The sequence below is a fragment of the Conger conger genome, chromosome 5 (genome assembly GCF_963514075.1).
Source record: "Conger conger chromosome 5, fConCon1.1, whole genome shotgun sequence".
Taxonomy (NCBI): Eukaryota; Metazoa; Chordata; class Actinopteri; order Anguilliformes; family Congridae; genus Conger; species Conger conger.
Window position 1 is genome coordinate 57,335,465 of NC_083764.1, and position 17,146 is coordinate 57,352,610.

At 38.6% G+C, this 17,146-nt stretch overlaps 3 protein-coding genes across 5 annotated transcripts; 1 reads left to right on the forward strand and 2 right to left on the reverse strand.

Moving 5' to 3' along the window:
- Nucleotides 1–3,680: 3,680 nt before the first annotated feature.
- On the reverse strand, nt 3,681–4,469 carry zgc:113691 (uncharacterized protein LOC503529 homolog). The gene has a single exon (XM_061242732.1). The coding sequence runs from the start codon at nt 4,467–4,469 to the stop codon at nt 3,681–3,683; it is 789 nt and encodes a 262-aa protein (XP_061098716.1).
- Nucleotides 4,470–6,328: 1,859 nt separating this feature from the next.
- yipf1 (Yip1 domain family, member 1) lies at nt 6,329–14,548 on the reverse strand. 3 transcript variants are annotated; one of them, XM_061243524.1, is made up of 10 exons: nt 14,528–14,548; nt 11,594–11,676; nt 11,325–11,485; nt 11,128–11,208; nt 10,933–11,020; nt 10,311–10,427; nt 9,680–9,846; nt 9,000–9,182; nt 7,943–8,039; nt 6,329–7,018 (listed from the first exon to the last, which is right to left on the reverse strand). In XM_061243524.1, the coding sequence occupies exons 2-9, from the start codon at nt 11,622–11,624 to the stop codon at nt 7,962–7,964; spliced, it is 906 nt and encodes a 301-aa protein (XP_061099508.1). In that variant the 5' UTR covers nt 11,625–11,676; nt 14,528–14,548; the 3' UTR covers nt 6,329–7,018; nt 7,943–7,961. The 3 variants fall into 3 exon arrangements, with proteins under 3 accessions (XP_061099508.1, XP_061099506.1, XP_061099507.1); XM_061243522.1 differs by lacking the exon at nt 14,528–14,548 and adding an exon at nt 12,700–12,770; XM_061243523.1 differs by lacking the exon at nt 14,528–14,548 and adding an exon at nt 12,196–12,662.
- On the forward strand, nt 14,054–17,017 carry lrrc42 (leucine rich repeat containing 42). Its single transcript, XM_061243521.1, has 7 exons — nt 14,054–14,772; nt 14,866–14,997; nt 15,264–15,382; nt 15,741–15,826; nt 16,011–16,124; nt 16,338–16,422; nt 16,525–17,017. Exons 1-7 carry the CDS (start codon nt 14,300–14,302, stop codon nt 16,800–16,802), a joined length of 1,287 nt encoding a protein of 428 aa, XP_061099505.1. The 5' UTR covers nt 14,054–14,299; the 3' UTR covers nt 16,803–17,017.
- Nucleotides 17,018–17,146: the final 129 nt, after the last annotated feature.

Here is a 17,146-nt window from a genome sequence, read left to right on the forward strand (position 1 = left end):
CTGAGCCGAGCGCTCATTAATTCAGATCACAAACTATTGTGTGATAACTTACATCAGTTCTCCCCTACAATAACTTGTCACTTTCCTTTACAATACATTTGCAGGATTTTTCAACGTAATTTGTAAATTACTGTGAAATGGTGAACTACAGCTCTCAGAACTGCTGTCATTGAGTAATTGAGAATTTGGCACTTAGAATCAGCAGTTAGGTAAAGGCAAATATTCACAACAGATAATTGAATATGGTCATTGTGTCAGACTCAGGTCGGAAGTGCCAACACAGTGCTCAGCTTGAGGTACACAAAAGGAAAACCAATGACCATGTCCTTGTCACATATACCATAACATAAAAACCCATTGAAGATTAATGAGATGGCCTGCACTCTCAAAAAGGATTTGTTAAGTTGTAACACATTAATAACATGTACACACATTTGGGTACATATAAACGTACAATTTTTGTGTTAGAATGGAAGATTTTTTGAACACAGGTTGTGTTGAAAGTAACAGAAAATGTGTCTTTAACTAGACACGGTGGCGTGTTAAAAACAACACGTTATGTTAGTTTTGAGAGTGTGTGATGATGTGTGTGATATCTAGACAGTTCATCCAAGTCAACTGGCAGTTGGATAGAATCCCATAGCTTTTCGTAGGTGATTGATATTTTGGTGATGTCCATTGTCAGTCAGCAAAATTAAATTTTCCATGTTAAATCCATCCAACATAATGTCAGTGCATCATTGAGTTGAGATAATTGAGTGTTGAGTTTTTCATGAATAAGTAACACCTGGAATTAGAGCTAAACTGTCAGCTTTACATAATTACGGCTGTGAATGACACTATTTCTGTTCCATTTCTTTTTCTATTTTTATTGCTTGGTGGGAGCACTGCCTTTTAATTCAATTAAATTAGGTTTGCGCAAACCTTTTGCATCTGGGATACTTCATATGTAATGTAATGTCTCTCACATCCTGGGTAAACACATCGTCCACGTGCCACAGGGAGAGGGGAGATTCTCAGGTTTAGGGGTCCAGCTACTGTGTAAACATTACATTAATGGCATTTGGCTGACGCTCTTATCCAGAGCGATATACAGTTGATTAGAGTAAGCAGGAGACAATCCTTCCCTGGAGCAATGCAGGATTAAGAGCCTTGCTCAAGGGCCCATCAGCTGTGCAGCTCTTATTGTGGCTACAAACCACCAACCTTGTGGGTCCCAGTCATGTACCTTAACCGACCGCTATGCTACAGGCCACCCTCATATTACTTCCTGTCTGAAAACAATATTACACACAATAGTCCACACAATGTTTTATTCAACATCTTACTGAGGAACTCCTCAAATTCACTCATATATAATTGTGCACACTGTGGTATGTAGTGAACTGTAAATAGCCAAATATGTATAGATTTTTCTGTATTCAAAATGAACTTGAAAATGGCAAACATAGAATTTAATAAAAAATGACCTGTATTTTCACTGACATTTCAATATACATTCCATATGCAGTATACTTCAATGAGTTAAGATAATGATGTGCGCAGAACTCATAAGGGGTTTTCATAAGAGGAACACAACTGAAATGTTGTCTTGATCAATATAGGAGCAGATGTAGGCTTAATTAAGGTAGAAAGACATAATGTAATACTCAGCTTTCTCAACTGTAGCTTAAAAATGCTGAAATAGATTTTGTGGATTGGAGTGAAAAAATCATTTTGTCTACCAAAAACTGTTTATATCATTTTTGAAGGGAGAATACTGCCACCTACTGGCATCTGGCCCAACCGCACTTAAATGGTAAATGGTAAATGGTTGGACTTTTTATACTTACAGTTCCAACACGGGGAGCACGAATCACTGTCTGCAACTCATAAGCTATTCATTCCAGCATTTGCACTTCTTCAGTAAAAGCAGTCAATAACGCAAACCACCAATTCATGGTCTGATGCATTGATTCCACTCAGATGGGAATACAAGTGCTAAAACGCCTACATAGTATTTCATGGAGATAACATAACCGGGTGAGACACCAGGGCAGAAGGCTTTACCGTACAGTACACACATTAGATAGTCTCGCCAGTTTAAACACACTACAGGCAGTGTGGCTTTAAGTGTTTGCTCATGTACATTGCCATTCGCTGCAGGGTGCATCTACCCAAGTTCATGCCCGTCTTCATCCTTTTATATCGAGTCTCCTGGATATGGGCCACTGCTTAAACCAGTACTACACCAAGCAGAGGGCTCAATACGGGATCCTTACAGGGTCCTGATCGGTTAATTTAACAGGGATTTTTAGACCAAATGAGAGATTAAAGGACCTGTCTGCCAAGATGTAGAACTGTAAATATAGACTCAGGATCAGACTGCTTAGGAGGAAAGCATATTCTTGTCTGTGGTCACCCGATTCAACAGCAGATGTTGTAGCAGTGAATCCTGGTATATATTGGGAAACCCAAATTAGGGAGGAAAAGAGATTGGGAAAAGCATGAAAAAATCTGATTTACAGTCTCCAACACATTCTGGAAAAATCTATGTGCACTCAATGCACTTTGCATTACAGAGGGTATTCCATTTGAATGTACAACTGTATCTTATTGCATTCATAACAATAATGAGCCATCTTCATTCAAAGAAGGAAGGAACTGAATTGTGGCATACAATAATTCCCCACACACATACAAATCCACGAGGGTGGTATGAAACTGAATGATGATTTTGTTTTTTTAAAAGCTTTGTAAGTAGTGCCAACCAGTTTCATTTTGAGCTAGGTAATGCAATGTTTCTCTTGTTCAATTCTTCTGTAAAGGGAATCCTACACTCACCACTCAGTTTGAGTTGAGAACATAATATAGGCTAGTGGTACCAGCAGTCTGTAAAAAATGCAAGCATTGGGTCATTTGACTCAATATATCATACAGCATGTACCAAACCATGTACTCTATTAGAGGTACACGATTTACTGTGTACCATAGCCAACTTTTACGTCACCATTTGATTTGCAACAGAAAAATATTCTTTAAAAGGTCATTCACAGTCCAACATTTCTAAGACAGCATTACACTTAGACTAGTCAGGCATTGGGTTACAGTACATTCAGAACCTGGATAAAAGATTACAGTGAAATCAGTCAGCACAAATTCTGACACAGAAAAGGTATTAATGTATATTCTGAATTGTAATAAAATGCATAATTAATATATCCTATCACCTGATATTGCTGAAACGAATTTACAGTAGGTTATAGGGATGGATAAATAGGCAGAATAATTGATAGCTACTTCAGTCATACAGGACACATTCGCTGAATAAATTATATCCTAAGGCTACTGTTAATACATATTACATTCAGTCCACAGACGTGTATCATACATTAGTTTATGGTAAACGCGAATGCAATTATACAGCACTATACTTCTGTTCAAAATCTGTAGCTTATAGCTTGAAAGCACGATTACTGGCAACGAAAGCGCATCAACTAGACCACATATGAAAGAAAACAACAATACTTTAATATTTATGGTTCATTTTAAGCGGCCACATTTTCAAACATTGTTACAAACACGCTGTACAACTGAAACAATATTCCGCGGCTATAGCCTACCTCGCTTGCTATAGGCTACATTTGATCACTGATGGGAGGTAACATATCATTCCCCTTAATAATAGGGCACCAATAGTCCTAGCTGTTGCTATGGGTCTCCAATCCGGTCTGTTGCATCAGTGAATTCGGGACGCTTTTTGGTTCAGAGTGCATTAAAGCTGTCTTCTCTCGATGAGAGCCGTTTTGTAAAATACTGCGTTTTTCTAACGTGGATTTATTTCTTTCAGTCTCCCGGCGAATTGGTTTGATCTCAAAAGCATTCGTTGGCAGCTTCTGCGTCGGACTGATGGACATCTCGGTCTGAATGCTTTTCTGGACAACGGGTCGCCTTTGACCAATAGCCGGGAGGGACAGTTGTTCTCTTTGTGCTTTCTTGTCCTCCCAAAGTTTCAACAAGCGACGCTGGTTGTTGGTCATGTCCTTAAGGTTCTGCTGCAAGGATGCTAACTCTTCTTCCAGAAGAGTTTTAGAAGTGACTGTGTTTGCCAGCTCAGACGTAAGTTCATCAATCGTGCGACTCAACTTCCCCGCTCTTTCTACCATAGCGCTGCACTGACGCTCTTTTTCGTGCAGGTCGTTGATAATATCCCTGGTAGTTTTCCCTTGGAACTTTGGACTCGATTCCAACCCCAGATCGGCCCTTAGTGTTTTCACGGTTTTACGCAGATCCTTGTTGTCCTGAGACATATTTTTCAGTTTGTGTCTAAGCGCCTCGGTTGACCTTATCCTGGACTCGTAGTGCCTCAGCTTGTCCCTCATCATGGTCTCTCTGTGTATCGCATCGTCTCTTTCTTTTTTACATTTTTCCAGAAGCTTTAATGTCTCTTGTTTCGTCACCTTTTCCACCTTTGGGGTGGACGCAGCCATAATACTTACAGTTCAATAAGATTTCAAATTCACAAACACATGACCTATAGTAGCCTAGGTTATCGATTGGATTACAGTTAGACTTTCTCAATAAATATTTTAAATCAGGCCATTGCTGCCTACACGATGATCATATACGAGATTTGAAAAACAAATCAACGATTCCGTCTGCAGTCCACAGGGAAGGATGTTCTTTCCAAAAATTGCACCACTGTTGTCCTGTAAAAGAATGAAGCATTGCCCTGTCCGAGTTCAGCATTTGGTTTTCTTTTACCTGGTTATCCGTTTGAGAGCCAAGCCCTTGTGTAACTCTAGCTAAGGCTAGAATGACCAGTAATTAGGGCAAACCACACCATTGACACAGTTTCCAGTGACACAGTTTTCTATTTTGCTAATTAAGAACATACACTTGCAGATAATTCACACAATAAACACCGAAACCTTCCACTTGAATATCCCAAAACTAGATGTACACAAGCTATAGCCTACTGCTCTTTCATTCCTCAAGGACAAAGAGGCTATATTGTTTCCACGGGATTGGATAAGTCTGGCACGAAAACCATGATACTGTAGATTGAAATTCAGTATATCACTCAAGAGATCCAAACAGATTGACCGCTGGTAGGCTATCAAAACGATCAAAAAAGGTCAACAAAGCGTGGTGTTCATCTAGAGACACTGTTGCTATGCGAATCAATATTAGTTACGTCCCTTCCCTTTAATATTTAAAGCTTCAACTCGAACAGGACTTGAACACTGCCATCACGATTGTCAACTGTTAACCTCAATCGGCTCGCTTAACCAAAACGAGTAGGGGAGACCAGAGTTGGTTGGCACACGGCTATTTAGTGGTCCTTTGAAGGTCATAGACACAAAAATGTTTGGCGATGTAAACATTTCAGTTTTGTAAAAAATGGTCTTCACACTAAATTAAGTCATAAAACTGTTTATATATACAGATATTAGAAGTACCTTAGTTTGAGCTAGAAGAGATAGGAATCAGCTACATTTTGATTTAAGTGGGTCTCAATGTGAGTGGGGTTAGTTGGCACACTGATAATGTGATAATCAATGCATTATTGATGTATTAAGCATGATTACATATAACTCTTCAAATCCACATGCCTGTGTGTATGAGTGAGGCTGAGAACAATATTGTGGTTACTGTCCCATCAGTCACACACAGACACCAAACACATATGAGCATAGGCACACAGACCATAGGCCTCATCCACGTGCACATGCACACAACCATGCATGCACGCACGCAAACACACACAAGAGGAAAGGAAGATAAAAGCAGAGAATAGTAGGCCTATATGTATGGCATTTCTACTGATGAGCTGGTTAAAATACGGTTTGGTTTCAACTCTATTTGACATGATGTATTATACATTTTATATAATATATATTTATTACATTTATTTTCTCCCATTAAGTATTTGTGCTTCCTGGTTCTAATTTGAATTAAATGTTGAAAATAGTTTATTTTGGTTGCTTCATTCTTTATAACTATCATATTTGAACATGTTGGGGCAGGTGGCACAAGTGCACAACATGACTACTCATTAGCCACCTAATTTGACAAAACATTTGTCGACATTAACATATATGCATTTACAACAGAGACCTTAACCTTTCATTTGCTACTGGTTAGAATATTCTAACACAAATTATGCAATAGAAATATGGCAAAGAGTGAAAAGTGTGTCTCCCCAACAAATCTTTTATGCTTAGCCTTTTGTCAAGAAGTCGAAATGCATCTTTTGTCTACAAGAAGCTTGGTATGTAATTCAATCAACTCCCTCACGGAATTGTTAATGAATTCAACAATTTAACCGAATAGGACTGAAGGAATGTCCTGAAGAAATGTCCTTTATTCAATCAATGCTGACAGTTTATTTGCTGACAGTTAATTCATAGTGGATACTGAAAACTTGGAAATAGGAACAAATTAGTCCAGCAGGAACCACTGAGTTTTGGTTTAAAACAGAGGAAAATAAAAGACAGTGATGAATAGAAAAACAGCACCCGCCTTGCAATGTTCCACCACATTCAAATAAGCTACATAATAACAGCATTGCATTGTTGTTTTCAAAATGGTACTGGAAATTGGAATAGGAAATGAATGCCAGCACACCTTGTAGTTAAATGGAACTGACCATAGTTCCTACAGTCAAATATTAAAAAATAAAATAATTCAAAAGGGAAAAACCCAAGATGTCTTGTAGTAAATAATTTGATAGACATATCAATTTCCTTGAGCAAATAAATATTTCAATGCTCCATGATTTACGGTTACAGATACCATGTTAAAGACAAGCTACTTAGTAACAATATACCCGAATGTACGTCCGTAAGGCAATTAAAAACAATGCTAATATGAGTAAGCTACATTTTTGCAAGTGCTCCTCTCCTGAAGTGACAGAGCAGAGCCTGGTGTATGCTCTCTTCATAGTTCACTAGACCTTGCAGTGGTGAAATCCAGACTTCACAGTGACTTCAGCCGCACTGCAACTTGATTCTTTGTAATAAGGCAACAGGAGAACCTGCAATTAAAACACAATAACATGTGCTATGGGGAAAAAGAAATCATGTACAGGAAGTCAATGTCAGGTGTTGGATTACGGTCACAGAGAACGTTTGATTTAGGAGAGCACTCATTGTGACGACGGCCCCTTTGTTCTGACACGCTCTTGAAAATAAGTTGACCTAGTCCATGAAGTCTGATGAGTTTAAATGAGGACTCCATATGAAAGAATAACTTAAATTAAAAAAATAAAAACAGGTCAAGCTCCATATGTGTAATGGGAAAATTATAATATTTTATGTTCACACAATAGCTCAATATATTTTGTTTGTTTTGTAGGAATTTTGACAATTAGATGTCACAATCGTTCACACCCATAATGTTTATTTTAAATAAAATCCAGCAAATATAAATCTGCATTATCATGCTATTTCTTTTTTAGGGAACTGTATTTTAGGCTCCAATGGCATCCTGTTTCACTGGGGTATAAAAAATCCACACATCCATGACCACTGGGAAAGGCAAAGAACAAAAAACAAGGCAAAGGTTTGGAGACCTTCACAAAAGTGTGAAACATTGAGAGAGTTTTCCTAGCCTTCTCCTCCTTCTTGGTGGAAATTAACCACCTTCATTCTGAAATCCTTGGACAAATGTCCCAGACTTTTGCACAGGGCCCTTTTCCTTTTTTATCATTTATAAACAGTAAAAAAGAAAAAGAAAAAAGTTTGCATTCATAAAATTGAAATTTGTTTAACTCTGTACAATTTAGATTTCAGGTTTGCTTTTGATCACATACAGATTAATTGTACAGACATTTAAACCAGGGGTGACCACATGTTTTCACCCCACTGTACAAAAATAAGTTTGTTTTCAGGGAAAGACAGGAAAAAAAGAACATTTTTTAGAAATTGAAATTGAAATTTTTTTCTTTTAATCACATTACCTCAACAAGCTGTTTGAATTTACTGCGTCTTGGTTGGTTGTATCGTATCTGCCACCGTGGGAGGTGGTGTGGGAATTTGTGAATTGAAGAAACACACCTGTACAAATTCAGACACACAATTCAGGGCTGTTTACAATCCAGAGTTATTATTTTTCCCTACGTTCCACAGCCTATATGAACTCTGATGGATAACCGTGATATCTGATCTGAACATATTCACACTTGAAAGTGCACAGATGGACAGTTGTGAATGTAGTGGATGATAACTGTCATTGTTTCCATGTGCAGAGTCTCTGGAGGAAAACTAATTTGACACCGGCTAATCCTTTCACACTAGCACCTGCTCCAAAAATACACTTGCGGTTCCGCATCAGAGATCGGGCAAAAGGAAGTTTTAGACCAGGTGGTTCAGCATGATACATTTTCTGCATAAATCTGTATGCGTGTCTAATTCCAATTCTAATTTTCTTGCTCTATTTCACGGCACATCATGCAAAAAAGATACTACACGTTCCTATCGAACACTGTGAATGGTGACACATTTGACTCCATAGGACCACAAGGACACTGAATAATGAATGAGTGTCCAAGGGCATCTCAGAAAATCAAGGGAAGTGCATTAATATGGTATGGTAAACATTTTGGAGTTTATACAGCATAAGCAAAAATGTAAAACCAACATACACCAATTCATCTAGGATTCGGCTTAAAGTGGGAAAGAGTCCAGCCAGAAATAACTTAGGGGCTCCAAGGATTCTTTTCTTTAGTCCTATTCATTTAGGTGAGCCTTTGCCAGGGTAAAGGTCAAGGGGACATGTCAAAAGGAGGCATGAGCAGTTTTTTTTAAACAGTACCTGAGGAATTTCTCTTGCCTAATATCTTTTGTTTTTTTCTGTTGGGCAACAAAAAATTGCAATTCCATTTTAGTTAGGATGGAATGGCCGATAAGCATCCATTCAAGTGTGGAAGCCACACTTTTGTCATTTACAATGACACAACCGCTGAAATTGAGTCATCATTAAAAATGAAACATGTGTAATTGCTGTTACCGCTTTACCTGGCAACCGACAGCAAACAGGACGTGGAGAGCCGCGATGGCCGAGACGGTTGCTATGGCGATTCGGTGGTGGTCATCTCGGACAGCCGGCCAGAACGTCATCACCAGCACAGACCCGGAGAGACACATGGCGACCACGATGGAGATCCACCTCACCGTGGGTAGGGGGATAATCCACAGGACCTGGCAGTGCCAATACAACAGCATTTCACACAGCATTTCCATTTAGGGCATCAACACCACAATTACAGTGCGTTACTCTGGAGAGAAGCAAGCCATTGATTTATCCAGAGAATATGTGTAAATTGCTCTTCTAAATTACTGTAATGTGCAAATGTATAGGGTAACCTTTAGAGCAGAGATACAGTATACCAGATATTGTATATTAGATAAGGGAGAGATTTCTGTTCTATCCTTGAGCAACATCATTTGAATTAATTGTCCCAGCTCTGTAAACAGGCTGCATAATGTGTTTATACAGAATGTGTAATATGCATACATAATGTTATTTTGCTGACATCATAAAGGACAATACCAAAGAGGAAAGAAAGCATTCTACAAAATGTAGTTTCATTAGTGTCCTTTCCCCCGTGTTTACAATAAATACCACTTGTAAGCAGCCACATTTTATGTGCGACAGCGCATCTAAGGAAGGAAGGAAGACGGCGGGCTTCTCTCACCGCGGCAGGGATGTAAATGAAGAGGGAGTAACCGTAGACGCAGACGATCTCCAGGAAGGAGTACGACACCAGGTTCATGACTTTGCTGTTCCGCCACATGAGGAAACCCCAGAGCGCGAGAGGAACGAGACAGGCGTAGCTGTAGATGGCTGTGGCAGCAATGGTCACTGTAAAAGCAAACCCGTTCACATTAACGGATAAATGTACAACATAAATGCTGGACATTTGGTGTCAGAAATTGGAAGTCAGGCTTTATAATCTGACTGTTCAGCTCTAGATCGGTCCTTGGTAGACACACTTATTACCCAGAGGCTAGAAATTTCAGAAATGTCGGTAGATTCTGATTTGCATACGAAATCAACTCACTTTACTACCAGGTATAATAATGCTTGGATTTGAAAGTTCAACTCTGAAACATAGCACAATTTTTTGTAAAACTGGACTATGGACTGGAATTGTCCAAATCTACCCTTTTGTCCAACTGTGTGAAACCTGTGTATATTGTTGTATGTTCTTTGCTTTATATGACATGGCTTGCACAGAGTCTGAAAAAAAATACAACTGATAGATAAAAGGCATGCGCAGTTCATGTGCTGAAATAAAGAAGGTGTGCAATTTCAGGACAACCTACCCTTCCGAAATTCAGGCACATAGTGAAACTGAGGTAGGCCAAGTTTCACAAGGAAGTTGGAGAGATTTCCACTTATGGCAATGGCAAACACAAGGGTGGCACAGATCCAGAAGGGTCCTGGAGACAGAAGCATTCACAGAGAAGCATGCATCTGAGCAGCCTGAACCAACAACCATCAAACACCTGCAATCAAAATACATGTCCTTCATTCAACTCAAAATACAGTAAAATACTGGCATCTCTAAAGGCATCCTACAAGACATTTACGATATTTTATTTTTGTTCAATTTCACTTTAATTACTACTACATTTAAACTAACATCAGATGCCATTTTAGACATGTACACATCCACACGAACACACACAAACACTTACACACACCCTCTCATAGCATTTAAAATGAGGGTCTGGTTTCTGTGACATGAATCAGGGGTCCAGGATTAACTAAGCAAATGTAGATGAGGTTGTCAGGGATTAGAGCAGTCAAGTGTCTGCCACCTTCCCTAGCAGCTCTTCTGCTAGAAGGATATCTTTCACATTCACTTTTGTTTCCTACAGAACCCGAGCATGAAGTAGGGCTAATGACAGCTGGATTTAAGCAAGCTGCGGTCAGGTTACTCACCATAAAGGTCGGGGTTACTGCGGATGTAGAGGCGAACAAAGTTCTTACCGGGCCAAGGAAGAATCGACCCTTTAATTCTATTCAGTACCTGTTATAACAACAAAGGTTTTCCATATGAACTTTACTGGAAATGCATTGATCATTGATGACATAATACTTTTATATAAACAAATGTATCATTAAAAGCTATTGTACCTGGTGAGTCTCTACATCAAAAAATGATTGGTAATATTCAAATGTCCAGAATTGAGCACTTTCCTTCTGACCTGCAAGCAACTACAAAAACATATCACCATTAGCTTCCAGTGTCATGTTAAATTTTACATGACAGCAACACAGTAAGAAATTAATTCATTTCATTTTCTTTGATTCTTTCATGAATTTGCTTCAACCTCAGTTTTGTCAGAGTCATCATTCCCCAGCAGATCATCGTCCTCTCTCGTTGTGGCTCCGGCTACTCTCCTCTGTTTTTTGGGGTTGCCACTTGGATCTCCGATACTGATAGTAGTGGCATCTCTGTTGGCTGCTAGCAGGTTTTCTGCATCATCAAATTCTAAGAAAATGCATGAATCGCAGATAAATGAATACTATAATGGAACAGCTTCAAATTCAATTACTCCATCATATGAATGCTGCAAATGCATGCGACTGGGCTTCTCACCTTGAAACTGCAAGTCATCAACTGCAGCCATTTATGCAGCTCAAATTCCACTTTCAATAGAAAATGCAGTAAGGTATGCCTGTCTACAAAACAGAGCGATTTCAGTCAAAAGAACACAACACAAGAATGACCAGAACATACAAGCCCACATTAACCTTCCAATTGCAAGGATACCGGGGGTTATCAATCATTTAGTGACATTTCATTTTAAGGATACCATTCGTCAAAATGTGAAGGAAATCATTCCATAGATATTGAACTCTACTGTAAACTACTGTGCCGTTAATTTCCTAGTATTTTCTAGGTAAATACACAGCTATTTGTACATTTTATTTCAGTACCATATGCAAGTACTATGTAAATACGTACCTAATAAGTACCTGGTATTTACCAGGTAAATACTAAGTTAATTAAGTTAAATGAAATCAACGTATCATAACTTCAGTACAACTCCAGTCTGCCTTCCTAAGTCATCGTTTTCACACAAAGAATGGGGTAGCTGTTTTACTCCATCCGTTAAGAGAATGTGTATCTTTCTGTAATCTGGTCGATAAAGCAAAGTACTATATTCTGAATACAGTTCGAAGTTCCAACATTTATACCTGTGAATAACACGATGATCTCCAAATATCCAAGTAGGACACCAAAGCTAGCTAAATATCAGATTGTTTGAAGAAGCAGTTAGTCTAGATGACATTAAAGTTAGTTATCCAATGTGTCGTGGCCAGCTACATTGGCAGGTAACGCTAAATTGGCTAGCCTAGCTGACTTACTGTTTGCGAAAGTTACTGATATATGCGACAATGTCAATATTTAGCCAACTTTGCATAAATACCAGCGAGCTAGCTACCAGCAATTCAGCGACAATATGTAGTCTGTTGCTAGCCTGCTAAGCTAAAGCATTTTGCTCTACCATATTAGCTAGCCTCTACCTAGAGCTAGCTATTCCACTGAGGTCCAATAATGTTACTGAGTAAATCGCAACAGACAAGTCAATCTACAATTATTTTATTCAAATATGCAAAAAAATATGTGCAAGAAATCCGTATACGGTATGTGTTTAAAGAACCAAAAATCTATCTTGATGGCTAAACGCCAATACAAACCTGTTTTCCGTGGACAAGCTTCAGCACATCCTGTCGCATTATAACGGCGTCATATGTTTTGTTTATGAAGCTAAATTGGTCGCAGAACAATCCTTAAAGCGACAGCGATAAAAAATGGCAGATTATTAATTGCATTTTCCGTCACATTTTCATTTGATAAATCCAGCTGGTTTTATATCGATTACACGTGTGAAACGTGTCATAAAACATGTTATGTCTTTACAAAAAATATTTTTTTACAAATAAGACAAATTGCATAATGTGCAGTTGAACAAGCAAACTAGGGGGCGGTTTCACAGACACAGATTAAATTTAGTCCTGGACTAAATTGAGTTTTGTATGGAGAATCTCAATTCAAAATTTAATTTATTATGATACTTCATGTTAGACATTACTACAATAGCTACAGCCACAGTATTCCAAATATTGGCGACTAAAACAACTTACAATTAGACAATTATTTTCACAGATGCTCAAATTAATATTAACATCCATTAACAAATCTTACCATAAAAAACAATAGTAATATTCACCAGACAATTAGATAGTAGTTGAAACTTGCCATTTTATGATGCATAATTTGCCTGACTTCTATCCGAACAAACATGCAACCACTGTTATCTATAGGCTACTATGTACACCAGAAATGCCTGCCACAAGTAATACGGAAGGATGTTTAAGCGATCTAACGAATCTCTTTCAAAAGGCTTTACTTTTGCAGTAGATGGCAGCAAAGGATCAACTGTTCACACTGTCAAACTAGTCTCTTAAAATCTTAATTTCTCATGCTAAATTCTTCTGCTTTCGCTTTTAAAGGTTAAGACGATTCCAAGGGTCCTAAGTGACAGGGGACCTAAACATACGGTATGGTTACAGTAATTGTGCAGGGATGGGATGTCCTGGGGTGATGAGGGCCCAATGTGAGAAGGAGTTCAAAATCCGTGGCGTTGCCTTGCAGCCATTGTAAGGAGTTAGCTTACTATCCTGATAATAAGCATTCAAAGGGTAATGTATGCAACTATAGACATATACATATACATATCTATGTATGCAACCCCCTGAATCTTGTAACTGTTGCCTGTGAACGGCGTTTTGCTTCACAAGCCTCAGACATCTCGTTGCCAAGCAGCAAACGCCAGAATAAAGTGTACCAGCAAAATACTTCCGAAATACCACATTGTGTCTTCATTTTTGCAATTAAAAAAATGATTATAAAACAAAAAGTATAATGTTTTTTGTTTATGCATGTTTTTATTTTTGGTGGAAAACCCCAACAGCAGTTGGTCCTAATAAATTAGAATTATTAATGTTACGTTGTATGTGCAAGAAATTGTTTCTTTCCGGAAGGAAATTATCTGCACTTCCATAGAAAAAAAAAGTTGAGTTGCTTAGAATAGCGAACCATGAAATGTGTTAGTCTTGTACCTTGTATAAGAAACGAATATGCGTTATAATGATACTTTTATTCTTAGTTTATATATCTAGTTCCTAATCACATGCACTGTACGGTAAGCTGGTAGCATTACTTTCAATGAGCTAGTATAACGTTAGCAAAATAGCTAGACAACAGTAACAACAGCTCAGTTGACCAATAAGAGAAATGTTTTCGAGTGAACAGACTCAAGATGACTGTGAGCCCGTATATATTCGCGAAAAGGGCATACTTCGTTGCGTAAATGAAGCGAAACGTGAGGAGCAAGTTCCATCGTACGAAAGAGCAAAGCCTCCCCGACTGTTCGGCAGAGCATTTTCTGTGGAGCTGTGCATTGAGAATCGTGCTCAAGCCAGCACCCACACAAAGAGAAAAGAACACTTTGTCTTCACTTACAATGAAAACGGAAGTCTTCGTTATTCTGCCAAATCTCTTTTTGACATGTCCTTGTTATTTATAGCTAACAACGTTCAGTACGTAGATTCACTAATTGGTTTCCCTGAACAAATGGCAGAACGACTCTTTAGAGCCGCGGAGGCAAAACAAACATTTTCAGACCCGGTGCATGGATCCAGGGCTTTGCAAGTATTTAGTGAAGCCTACGGGGACCTTGTGCTCAAGTCACTGTGTTTAAGGAACAGGTAAATTAAGTATTGCAGCATCGTGAATCTCTATTATATTCCGTATTTTATAGGGGAGGTAACAAGTACATCTATTTGCCTGTTTTTCTTAAGGCATCTGATTGTATCAGAAAAGCTGGAGGAGGTGAAAGTATTCCATAGCCTACAGTGTCTAGACCTTTTTGGTTGTAAACTTGGAGACAACCATGAGATTCTTCAACATCTAACTTCTGAGGCTTTGTCCAGGTATGGCTAAAGTTGGACTCTTGTGTGAAATGTACAGGTATATTGAGTTTGGGTGTGCAGGCTCTACTTCAATTATTAGAGTTGGACTCTTGAAATGTTAATGCAGACATTGCAAATTAGTGTATTCCTGTTTGAATTGTGATAATGTCAAATATACACATCTTTGATTTCTATAGTTTCATGTCGAGTAGTTTTAATATTATAATATCCTCTTCTCTGTCAAATAATGAAGTCAACCCTGTCCCCCTGGATTTTCTGTCCCACAGTCTTGTACAGTTGTACCTGGGGGATAACCACCTCTCCAACAGAGGCCTTCAAAAGCTGACTGCACCAGTCCGCGTGATGAAGAGAGGGCTTGGTAGTCTTCAGCTGTTAGATTTGTCCTGTATGTACATTAAGATTGACAGATCCTTAGAATTAGCAGAAATTGACCTAATTGCTTTCAGGTTGTAATAGCCCTGGACTGTATGTTTTGTGAATGCAACTGAATATGGTTTGTGAACTTACCTCATTAGTCGTTTGCCTTACAATCATAGAGGACCGGTAAATTAATTAATAAATCACTGAGTTTCATGAATCAGCTGTCTTTCCTTTTGAATGAAAGAGAGTTTCAAAACTTATGTTGTTAATTATGAATCACTGCTTTCAGCAAATCATAGATCATGAATAATATTGTTCACTGATTGGATGCAGGTCGTAGCTCCACCCATTCTGAGGTCTAAAGTCTCACACTCCCCCCACAGGGAATGCCGTCAGTGAGCAGACTATTGGATATCTGTCATGCTTTCCAAATCTGCGTGGGCTGGATATCTCAGAAACCAATATGGAGGTATTGAAGCAACTCTGTTCCTATTTGCTACTACAGAAACTTACATTCATTGTGCACCATAAGCCTGTCCTGTTTGTAAAGATCCAAACATTAAGTTAGTGCTCTAGCCTTTGTTTTCATGAATTCTGAATAGCAGAAGAGAATGTACTCTGCAAACAAGTCATTGGTTTGATTTGATTTTCAGCTCACCGCTTCATTGCATCAGATCCTACGGAATAAGCTGGGCTTTGTCTATTCTGAGGCTCCACTCCAGGGCTTCTGTCACTCGCACTGTAAAACAGAGGGCTGGGCTGAACAGGTAATGTCCACCAATACGGTCCACATACAAGCACATTGGAATTTTCCTTCTGTCAGTCGCTCTGGTAAAGCATTTCTTTTGAATGAAAGTTTTTTTTTATTGAAAGCCCTGTGTTTTTATCAAGCATTAGAAATGTTACACTTTTGGGCCAAATACATAATTTAGACTTGAGGAAATATAAACTTTATTTTTATTTTATTGTTACCCTTTCAGATTGTCAACCAGTGGGAAATTCACATGTTGGAATTATCCAAGCCAAAGAAAGATGTCCAACCAAGAACAGAAGCACTTCGGTTTTGTAAGTTCACTTTTGTTCATGACTAAATTATCTTGCCTTAGTCCCTTTGTTTCTTTCACACATTAACAACATTTCTTCTGTATCCGTTTCTCTCTACTCCAGATGGTAGACACAGGTTTATCCAAGAAACACTGAAAGCACCCCCACAGGTGTTTGACAAAAGTTACAGCAAGAGGATTCAGTTTCACAAGCCAGCTCCAAATAACCAAACACAATCAACAGGAAACAAAAGCATACCAACAAAGGCACGGTCACAGAGCAAAAGGAAGAGAACACTGGACTCCCTTTTGGAGGGCAGCAGTGATTCCAGCCCGCCTGAAAAGCGTGTTTCTTCACCTTCGCTTACTGTGGAGGACTGGGACCTGCTGAACAGCTACTGACTACAGTACCCAGATTGCACTGCAGCTTGAGCTGCCACCAGTCATTCACCTTGAATTAGTGTCAACTTGAGTATTTCACTGTGATAGTGATGCACTGTAACCTGCTGTGATCAAAGACCCTATATGTTTATTTTCTTTTTTAAATGCTGATGCCAAATTTGCCATTTAATATTGCTGAAGTATGTTTGAATAAATAAAATATGTTAATGAAAAAACATTCAGTACTACGGAGTCCACAATGCATTTAAAATATTTCTATGTGGAAGTAGTCGCTTGACAATGTAATATCTACAATAATAATGTACTGCAAAATTATATTGCAAGAGTAGCCACCGATTGACAAA